Raw genomic sequence first — 11,832 nt, 5'->3', positions numbered from 1 at the left:
AGAACAGATACCTAAAACCATTGATATTGTGTGATATTGACTCTTGTCCTCTTGTCCTCAGTGCCAGGGCTATGGGTGGTGGGAAACACTCCCTGTCAGGCATGGGCTCATCGGGTCTGGTTGGATCATTCAGTGGAATGCCATTTTTGATTGCAATGTTGTGGAGCACACTGCAAGCCTTGACAATGTAGCAAACCTAAAAAGGAATTTGCACATTGTATTAAATTCACGTAATAGCATTTGAAGGAATGTCATTTCAGAGGCAAACCTTGCTAGGCTGGTATTGCAGTGTGCCTCCTGTCCCAGACAAGCACAGCCAACGCCCTTTCAGCAGGCCTATGGTGCGCGCCACTGTTCTTGTGTGTAAGCTTGGTTGTACCCTGCCTTTTCATGGTTTGTGAGGGCAGTCATCAGCCATGTTTTTAATGAGTAGCCCCGGTCTCCTGCAGTTATGAACACAACATTTAGAGTTTGTTTCCCAGAAGAGGTCTAGCATGGCAAATTAACCTTGCAAATAAAACAAGTCACTTACCAATAAGCCATCCATCCTCAACAGCTCCTTCCTGGAGGTTAAGGCTGACTGAACTGTTCTGCACAAGGAATGAATCATGTGTCCCACCTGGCCGTTTGGCCACTACATTCAACAAAGCCAAATGTGAATCACAGATGACCTGCACATTGACAGAATGGAAACCTTTTCTGTTGACGAAGTTGAATTCGTTCAATGACGGTGCTTTTATTGCGATGTGGGTGCAGTCAATTGCTCCAATGACATTGAGAAATCCAGCTATGGTACGGAAATCCCTTTTCACTCTGGCCTGTTGCACAGCAATGTACAGAAACTGCATGTATTGTGGGGTCAATGAAATAATGCCATGAAGGACTGCAGGCAATATTCAGCTCATGGTTGGTGGTGAAATATCAGACGATCCACAATCTCCCGTTGGAATGTTCCAGTGGCCAAAAATCCCAGGGAGGAGAGGACTTGGGTATGCACTGGGATGGCGTTGGTACAATTTGTCTCCCTTTCTAATACTGGAGAGAGTTGGTTGCAGAGATACCATAAAATATGCCTTGGAAAACGAAATCTACCAATAAGCCAATCGTCGCTCAGCAAAGAAATCTGCACGCTCATTGAAAACACGCTCCCTGCGTAATGCAGCTTGCGCCAGATCCTCCAGCAATACAAGATTTTCCATTTTGGACAAGTCACAATGCCTCAGTGTTGCCTTTTATATTATTTAACAGGTTTAACTAAATTGCCTCAAACCTTACATTCCACTCTCTTTATAATTGACTTTATGATTCAATTAGCCTTAAATGGTTACATGTTTATGAATTCAATAGCACCCAGAGAAAACTATTAGTATCTTAAGTGTCTATAAATGAAATCCATGAATAAAATATTCATGTATTATCTTTTTTCTTCATGGTTCATGATTTGGTCCAGTATGTCAATCCTTTCTCCATTTGGTGGATGGTATTTCATTAGCAGTTTGACTTTTCTACCACACAGTGCCGTGCGTACGCATGCTCAGAGGTGTCCTTAAATTTACACACATTCTCAAGTGTAAGTACAAATTGATAAATCCCACACTTCTGCATGGTTTACGAACATTTCTGTTCGAACGCAACGTTGATAAATGACGGCCCTGGTTCCCACGGACACTAGTATTTTTTCTGAGTCTGTGTGAAGTAGATGTGAAATCGGAAACCACTTCAAGATGGCTGTCCCTCCTACCAACTCCTGGTTGAACCCTACATCACAGCCACCGACAAAAACCACATGCCTGCATTCGTTGCATTGTAGAGAGTGGTTTCATCACGGTAGCACATTCAGAGATCCATTCATAGCCATTAATAAAAGTAAAAAAAATCATAGATATGAAACAAAAAACACTTTTGGTTTGTCATAGACGGACAATATTATTATTAATGTGAGTTCCTAACGAGTTCAGGAAGCCAAGCTAGAACACTGTGAGACATTCACAGCGATGGGGGCAGACATTTTTATCAATAGAGACCTTTACAAAATATGCAAGTGTTCACTAACACTAAACAAACAAATATTTATTTCACAGTTATAAGTAAAGTGAAATCTTAGAATTAGTCGGTTTATAATTTGATTATGTTATATTTAGAAAGCATATAAGTCATTTCAAGCCTTTTTCATACAGTTTTGTTGAATAGGAAATGTCATATTTGTATTATATTTGTACGGTGTACTTGAGCTCGTGTCCTCAAACGTGACTACATCTCAGCAATTTATAACTATTTTGTACCAGAAAGGTGAGGTTCTAACCTTTCTTTGAGTATGCAGCAGTACTAGTTATTGTTTATGGCCTCGCATGATAAAAAAATATATACTTTTGGGGATTGTGTAGATGACACTTATGATGACATTTAGTTACATTTAACTGGTTTTAAAGTTCAAATAAGGAGACAGAGAGTAAAATTGTTGTTGAATGTCACACCTGGGGTTAGACAACGTTATTCAATTTCTGCCAAAATAAACTTTATTTCACCCCTGCAGTGACCACAATAGTCACAAGAGACTAATGAAATTAAATTTGCTTCATAGCCAGTATATCTCATCCAAAAACTTGGTTGTAGCCTATTGTGTCGGTAATGCTGCTGATGAACTGCGATACAACGTCATCAATAGTGCCCCCTGTTGGTCATGTAGATGGCAGAGTGATACAATCAGTCATACATAAATCAACATAAATGCCATATAGGGCGCCTGTTAGAATTTTTGCATCAAAGGAAATTACATTCCGTTCTGACAGGAAGACATTTGAAAGATTATCAGAAGATGTATCTAACGCCGTGAAATACAGTGCACAGACAGTCTGTCTTCATTGGCCGAGGGGGACAAAATTGCTCCGCCTTCAGAAGAAACGCACCAGCCATTCTCATTACCGATGCAGCCATCCACTGGACGGCGGCTCGCTTACTTTGAAGATCCCCTTGTGATCTCATACACTCGACGTACGGTCCAGTTGATGTGTAACTGCTGAAGAGACGGCGAGGGAGAGAGAGAGAAAGAGAGCAAGCTGTACACTGGAGCGGTGAGAGTCCGATGTTATACGTATCGCGGCCGTCTTTTGGAAATATCTACACCTTTTCTCATTTTGGCTAAACTTATTATATAACTCAAATGTGTTCATGTATTTCGCTCACATTTCGATTGATGTGGCTTTTGTGAATTAGAACGCCTGGAAGAACAATTCTGGAATCGGTACCATGAGTAAAGAAGAGCCGACCGTCAACTTCTGTTTGATGAAATTGGATGGTGAATAGGCAACATACTTTCTCTCCCGGATTATAAACTACGCTATACACTGAGCAGGGATAATTACACCATTTATTTTCTCGGGACTGTAACAAAACACTGCCCTTCTCAAACATATTTTCGTTTCCATTTCCGATGAAAGATTCCCCTACTGGAGCAATTACGCACGAGATACACAGCCAGACCTCGGAGCCCTGTGACGATAGTGATAACTGCAGTTCGCCAACGGGCGCGTTAGTTTGTTCACCAACTCCTTTGGATCCTATTCGCCAGGCAAAGCGGCTCCCTATCCGGATACTCAAGATGTTGACGGCGCACACCGGCCACTTGCTCCACCACCCGGACTACCTGCAGCCCTTACAATCTGCACCAGTGAACATTGAGGTACTGTAATTATGTTTCTATTGTCATGGTAATTGTCACATAGATGTGTGTTTGTTGTTTGACATATAGCCAATTCTATACACCTTTATTCTCTCAACACTTTGGTGTGTTTTTGCGCAAAACAAGTTCTTCAGCTTTTAACCGATAATGCGCAATATATGTCCGTAGTAGTGCTATTTATTTTCTTAATGCGCACAGTCAGGGACTTTTTAAAAAGTAGTTCCCTAACCGTCTTTACTCTTAGACTACTCATAGTCCGAGTTACCGTTCTCACCATTTTTGCTTAAACTTTGTAGACAATACATCCATTCGATAAAGCTAGCCCTAGCCTACAGCACGACACGTTTGGCCTACTGCCAACATTTCGTAACAATGAATGTTAACAATAGTATTTATTAATAGGCTATTATATGAACGTTAAGGTTGTAATTCATAGAGGGCCCAAGGGGTCTGTGTTACTGGCCAAACAATTATTCACTGACAATAGACATAGGCCTACAGTTCTGTCTGTATGTCTGTTTGTCTAAATGTGTCTGTCTGACTGCCTTTCTTTCTGAACCTGTATAAGTTGAGTGTGTATACGTTTTTCCTTTCCACATACCCATTACATTCAACGTTGTGAAAACTGGTTAAACTTAACTTTAAGTCTTGGTTTATTTCTCCAGCTGGATGCTAAGAAGAGTCCCCTGGCCCTGCTGGCTCAGACCTGCTCCCAGATCGGCAAGCCTGACCCTCCTCCCTCCTCCAAGCTAGGCTCCATCCCCTCCAACGGCCATGGTGATAAGGACCATAATGGACGCTCCTCTTCCTCCTCCTCCAGTCACAAACTTGGGGACCACCGGCCCATAAAGGACGACAAGTCCAGCTTCAAGCCCTATAACAAAGTAGGGGGAGACAGTCGGAGGGATCTGGTTAGTAGCGCTAATAACAGCTCTGATAAAGCTGGGTTCAGGGTACCTAGTAATGGGAATGGATGTGCTAACAGTAACTCATCAGGTTCTTGTCCATCCTTTCCACCACATGCCATATCTCCCAACTCCAGGGTGGGTAGTGGCACGCCCCCTCAGCACACACAGCAGCCGTCGTCCCAGACACACAGACAGAGCCAGTCGCCACATGGACAACGGAATTCCCGCTCTCAGACTCTGAATGGAGAACACAAACAGGAACAGGCCAGTCCACACAGGAACAGTAACAGTAGCAGCGGCGGCCATCTTAAAAAGGAGTCAGATGTGAATAAGGTTCATTTGGACAGTCCCCAGCTGGCTAACTCCAGCCACGCCAGAGCCAGCACCAACTCCAGCACAGGCAGCTCTGAGGGAAGCCCCAGCCACGAGGGGCCCAAGGCGGACTCCCAACCACCACAGCCTGTCCTGGGCCCTGGACATATCGCTCCCATCTCCCCCTACAAGACTGGCCACTCTGTCTTCCCCATGTCATCCTCTGGAATGGGCTACCATGGCTCTGTAGTGGGTTCCTACGCTGGATATCCCTCCCAGTTTGTCCCAGGTTTGGACCCTAACAAGTCTGGTCTGGGAGGTGGGGGTGTGGGGGTGAAGCACTCCACTGGTGCCTCTCCCCCCTCCTTCATGCAGGGCTTTTGCAGGGACCCTTACTGCCTCAGCTACCCCAACGCGCCCCACCTGGGGAGCAGCAACCCCTGCATCCACGACCCCTCGTCTGCCCTCAAAACAGGCTACCCAGGCTTGGTCTACACCTCCCACCCCCTCCACTCCCTCCACCCCAGCACTATGTCTTCCAGCATCACCCCCACCCTGTCTCACCCCCTCTACACCTACGGTTTCATGCTCTCCAATGACCCCATGCCTCATGCCTGTAACTGGGTGTCGGCTGCGGGGCCCTGTGATAAACGCTTCTCCACCTCAGATGAGCTGCTGGCCCACCTGCGCACGCACACCTCCTTACCCGGAGGGATGGACAGTAAGCTCCTCTCTGCCTACCCCTCTGTCTCCTCCTCCTCTGTTGCCTCCTGCCAACTCCACCTCCCCCATCAAAGCCAGGCTTCCCTGCAGAACTCCTTCTCCCTTAGGGCTCCTCATACCCTGGGTCTGGCCCGGTACCACCCCTATGGTAAGGTCCACCTGCCCCCTGGACCTACCTCCATCCCCCTGCACTCCCTCCAGGCTGGTTCTCCTTACTACCCCCACTACGCCCTTTATAGCCAGAGACTCGGCTCAGCGTCTGCCTTGGGCTACCAGTGATCACTCATCTCCATCCATCCACACAGTCTATTACAGTGTTTCTCCTAGCATTACTAAGCCAAGGCGGCCCCCCCACTCCCTCCCGCCTAGCTCTGCTGCCCCCTGCCTAAAACTGCTGGGAACTCTGTGGATCCAATTAGTTGTAATAGGAAGGTTATGGTAGCCCTGGATGAAGGTGTTTCAGGGGCCTCTGTGGGCAGGATGTTCCACCTATATGGGGGAATCACTGCAATTCCATACCAAACCAGGATCCTATGGAGGAGTCAGAGAAGGGGCTGGATGCTTGCATGTCTGTACACTGCTAGGATACTGCTCTCATGAACAAGTAGATTGGACTGGACTAGTGGACATGGTACCATGCTAGGTTGTAACAGCACCACAAACTGAGCTGGTTGATAGCTGGCTGATAGCTGTTGGTAGGATGCTGTATAACACCTCATGGATCTCCTGACGTCAAGCTGGGAATGGTGATTGCAGTGGCGAGGGGACAGTGATGGCAGCCTTCAGCATGGTGGGGAGACTGGAGGAAGACTGGGGGGAAACAGGGGGGAGAGCCGGATGCATGCTAGCTTGACCTTGAGTGTGTGCGTTTAGCTCAGTTCTGGTTTTGAGATTTGTTTCTGTTTCATACATTTGCTTCTTCTCTGATTGAAAAGATACATTTTATTTATTTTTTAACTGAGTGCTTTGGCTTTCAGGTTTATTATCCAAATAAATTATTTTAAAATGTTCTTACTTTTCTTATTATATGTCAGTAATACAGTTCATTTTATCCAGGGTTGGGGTCAATTCCATTTAAATTCCAATCAATTCAGAAAGTGAAACAAATTATAATTGAAAAGCATTGAAGAGAATTGGAATTTCAGTGCACTCCTTGAATTGACTGAAATTGAAGTGGAATTGACCCAAAACCTGTTTTTTTTTTTTATCTGTTATGAATAAGAAATGTTTCAACATGGTAAAACACATTTGCAAACTTCACAAGAATGTATATTTTCTCTTTGCAAAAAAAAACACTTTTTTTCTCCTTTCCTTCTCTGAATGAATGGCTTCTTAATTGTTGTTTGTATAGCAGATTAATAGTGATATTTTTGGTTAAATATTTGGGTGAATGACCTGGGTAAGGGAGGGATACAAACCCAAATACCGGAGAAACATGTTCTGTGGTGATGGCAGAGCTATCTGGTTTAAAGGGGAGGTCATATTTTGTTGAATAAATGATAATGAATATATTTCAATTCTGTCTTCATTTGTTAATCCAATTGGTTCTTTGACAGCTCATTCATCTCAATACTTTTGATTTGGTTCATTAGGCCATTGTGACTAGCTATGTAATAATGAATCACTTAGTCAGGAGAGAACATTCAAAGACAGTGTGACTAAGAGACAAAGAATACTAGAGAATGCTTATTATACGTTGCTCTGGATAAGAATGTCTGCTAAATGACTACATTTTGAATCTCAGAATGATTTGTGAATTTACATTATATTCAGCACAGTATTACAGTACTGTATTCAGCAGGGGCGCAACTTTCACTGTGATACAAAACGCAGCACTGGTATGCCTTAGCACCATGCGGACTCCTCAGAGCGGTCGGGTAGACCGTTTTCCGGTTTCAGCAGGCAGAATTTAGGTCCGCATGGACACAGAGTGTGCGGACATGCTGTGTGAAGGAAAAGCTTCTGAAAGGCTGACGTATAGGACCTGCACGGGACAGATGAACAGCTGCTGTCTGTGTTGTTGTTTTTCTCTGAGTTGTAAAAGCAAGCAGAGCAGAAACTGTCTACTCTTTAGTTGACTGATCTAGCTGGCAAGGTAACTGCTGTTTGGCAGAGACAATTTATTTTATTCCCAGTGCTGAGCTAGTAGTGTAATTGACATGTTACATTAGCTAATGTTTAATCCCCTCTCGACTGAAGTGAATGAACTAGTAGCTAGTAGCTGCTAGCAACTAGTTAGGTAGCAACTAGTTAGGTAGCAACTAGTTAGGTAGGTAGCTGCTAGCAGCTACCACAGCCAGTTCAGCTCTAGCTAGACTCTAGCTATCTGTCAGGTAACAGTATCTAACAGCTGCTTTGTGTATGGAAATGTTTTGTAGCCTTTGTTTTGTCCCGTTTCAACATAAGTACATTTTATGATGTACCATTGTACCATTAGCTAGAGATGGCTAATGTTAGCTAGCTAGCTAGGTCACTGACTTTAGCTATTATTTTTGCCTCAACCACACTAGACCTGAATCAAACAATGAAACCAGCAGCCAAACGATTGAAGACCGATATTCTGACGTTTTTTTCAGTGCAATGTGCATTTTTATTAGTCAGTATAGCAATGTAACATTATTGTTCTGTCAGTTTCTCTAGCTAATTCCATACTTTTCACACTGACACGGTATAAACAGCTCCACAGGCTCCACTGTCATGGTTCACAGTCAGTACACAACACTATGCTCATCATGTCTTAGCAAGATCAGATGGTGACAGGTGTCCCTGTAGGGTCAGACTGCCAGGGAAGACCAGTCTATGGAGCTCAGGTGAATTTTGCAGTATATTATAACAATCAGTGAATGGATACACAGTTCCATCTTGAGTTGATGGGAATGCTACAGTCTGGGATCTGGGAATAATGGTAATTTCAATTATTGAATCATTGATTCTATCCATGGATAATATAATGTATAAATGTACACCAAGGTAAGTCTTTGTCATGCCTCATCTGAGCAGGATCAGATGGTGACATGGGTCTCATCAGGGTCAGTCTGCCAGGGAAGCCAGTCTGTGATGGCGCGGAGGTGAACTTTTGCAGATACAACAATTTATTCTCGCTGTGCAGCAAACACCGGAGAAGCAAGAAGCGTCAAAGCTTTAAACTATTTTAAGGCAGTCTGACAAACCTCTAAAGTTGATTTCCAAACTGTATTAAGGGTTGATATTGGCTTTTCCCGATGACACAAACCACAAATGTGTGGAAGACCTGGTAGAAGCTATTGATTATGACGCATGGATACAGATATGTTTGAATACCCAGTCATGTTTATATCATCTCAGACATAAATTACTGCAGTTGAAGACCATCCATAGAACGTACTATATATGTCTGTGAAATGGAATTACATGCACTCAGAAATGTCATTCCTCTGCTGGAGGTGTAAAACACTAAAGGGGACATATTTCCATATGTTATGGTCTTGTGAAGGCTGGCTGAATTCTGGCAAAGAGTATGATCTTTTATCTCAGCATGTCTACAGATTCTCCCTTCTCCCGGTTTTTGTTTGCTTGGAAATGTTGATACTGGAGATTGTTATCAGAATAAACTGTATAACCTAGCATTTATACAGTAGCAGCTAAGAACTGGAGTGGCATTAATTGGAAGGTTGGTTATCCTCCCACAATGGATGGAAGAAATGTCAGGTTACTAGATTTGATTTATTACAAGATGAAGGGTATACTGTGCAACTTTCATAAGGTCTGGATGCCTTATATGGAATACTGTACGACAAAAGGAGTCTTTATTGAAAACATGCCCACGTCAGGGAAGATACCTATTTAAGCAATCCCTAGCTGCTGGGCTGCTCAGTCCTGTCCCTGGGGGTCTGCCATAATGTTGGTTGTCACTCTGGCCTTGGCCTAACACACCTGAAACAATAATGAATGTTTCGCTAAGATCCTAAAGCTGAGTGGGGTGTGTTGGCTTGGAGCGTTGCAGGGCCGTGGACCCCTAGGGGCAGGACGGGGTGACCCAAATATATTGTGTGCAAGTAAAAAGAGCTCTACAGTACTATTAGTCCTATGATATGAATTACACTGAACAAAAATATAGTTCAGTCTTATCAATCACTTAAACATAGTTAATAATGATCTCTTACCTAACTTGATGACTGTGGGCATTTTTGCATTTTTTTTGTGGGTCACATTAGATTGTGTAGAAATGCAGAAAATGAGCTTTAGATGCCCTCAAAAATGGGAGGACCCCCAGACCCCCGCCAATACATGTCCCCCCCACATCTAAAACCAAAGTGTCTCCCCTTGTATTCAACAGTTTTTGTTGACATCTCAGAAGGTGAACTCTATGTCCTAGTTTAGCTGTACATACAGTGCATTTGGAAAGTATTCAGACCCCTCCCACTTTTCCACATTTTGTTACCTCATTACCTCAGCCTCATTCTAAAATGTGTTAATTACATTTATTTCATCATGAAGCTACACACAATACCCCATAATTACAATTTTTGCAAATTTATTACAAAGCAGAAATACCTTATTTACATAAGTATTCAGACCCTTTGCTATGAGACTCAAAATTGAGTTCAGGTGCATCCAGTTTCCGTTGATCAATCTTGAGATGTTTCTACAACTTCCTCTGTGGTAAATTCAATTGATCGGACATGATTTGGAAAGGCACAAACCTTTATATATACGGTCCCACAGTTGACAGTGCAAGTCACAGCAAAAACCAAGCCATGAGGTCAAAGGAATTGTCTGTAGAGCTCCGAGACAGGATTGTGTCGGGGCACAGATCTGGGGAAGGGACCAAAACATTTCTGCAGCATTGAAGGTCCCCAAGAACAAAGTTGCCTCCATCATTCTTAAATGGAAGAAGTTTGGAACCACCAAGACTCTTCCCAGAGCTGACCGCCCAGCCAAACTGTCAAATCGAGGGAGAAGGGCCTTGGTCAGGGAGGTGACCAAGAACCCAATGGTCACTCTGACAGAGCCCTAGAGTACCTTTGTGGAGATGGGAGAACCTTCCAGAAGGAAAACTATCTGTCCAGCCCTCCACCATGGTAGAGTGGACAGACAGAAGCCACTCCTCAGTAAAAGGCACATGACAGCCCGCTTGGAGTTTGCCGAACCTGGCACCATCCCTACGGTGAAGCATGGTGGTGGCAGCATCATGCTGTGGAAATGTTTATCAGAGGCAGTGACTGGGAGACTAGTCAGGATTGAGGGAAGGATGAACGGAGCAAAGTACAGAGAGATCCTTGATGAAAACCTGCTCCAGACCTCATACTGGTGCGAAGGTTCACCTTCCAACAAGACAACAACTCTAAGCACACAGCCAAGACAACGCAGGAGTGGCTTCAGGACAAGTCTCTGAATGTCCTTGAGTGGCCAAGCCATAGCCTGGACTTGAACCCGATCGAACATCTCTGGAGAGACCTTGTAAATAGCTGTGCAGTGATGCCCCCCATCCAACCTGACAGAGCTTGAGAGAGGATCTGCACAGACGAAAGGGAGAAACTCCCCAAATACAGGTGTGCCAAGCTTGTAGCGTCATACCCAAGAAGACTCGAGGCTGTAATCACTGACAAAGGTGCTTCAACAAAGTACTTAGTAAAGGGTCTGAATACTTATGTAAACATAACATTTCAATGTTTCTTTTTTAAAATGTCAACAAAAATATTTTTGCTTTGTCATTATGGTGTGTTGTGTGTAGATTGGTGAGGGAAAAAATGATTTAATCAATTTTAGAATAAGGCTGTAACTTAACCAAAGGTGGAAAAAGTTGAGGGGTTCGAATACTTTCTGAATGCACTGTATCTCTCTGGAGACAAGGGTTGTAAAGGGAGGGTACATTACCAGAAACGTTCAAAGTTGACCAGTAAACTACCAGAATTTGGGTAACTTTTTTAAATGCAATTTATCAGATAATGTCTGGAATTATCCCTGGCCCTCTGTGTGGCATTATCACATGTCAAATACATAAAATATTCAAATACAATGATTTTTAAATAAAAGATTTTAGTGACATCTGTAAAACATTATCCTAAATATAAACGTAGTCAATAGCATTGGTAGTTAATATGAGGGTTTCAGCATGGAATATCCTTTATATTTTTTTTGACACACTTTTATTTATTTTATTATGTCAATATGTCTTTGTTGTTAATGTTTTAGCACGAAACTGGTGGTAGTTGTGAAAAAAAGTTAATA

General features: G+C 43.4%; 1 protein-coding gene across 1 annotated transcript; it reads left to right on the top strand.

Moving 5' to 3' along the window:
• Positions 1–2,862: 2,862 nt before the first annotated feature.
• On the top strand, positions 2,863–7,133 carry LOC106563051 (zinc finger protein 703). Its single transcript, XM_014128269.3, has 2 exons — positions 2,863–3,679; positions 4,345–7,133. Exons 1-2 carry the CDS (start codon positions 3,431–3,433, stop codon positions 5,899–5,901), a joined length of 1,806 nt encoding a protein of 601 aa, XP_013983744.1. The 5' UTR covers positions 2,863–3,430; the 3' UTR covers positions 5,902–7,133.
• The last annotated feature ends 4,699 nt before the right edge of the window (positions 7,134–11,832 follow it).

Source organism: Salmo salar, chromosome 11 (genome assembly GCF_965601325.2).
Source record: "Salmo salar chromosome 11, fSalSal1, whole genome shotgun sequence".
Classification (NCBI taxonomy): Eukaryota; Metazoa; Chordata; class Actinopteri; order Salmoniformes; family Salmonidae; genus Salmo; species Salmo salar.
Note: the sequence above shows the minus strand (reverse complement) of the source record. Positions and strands in the feature narration are given on the sequence as shown.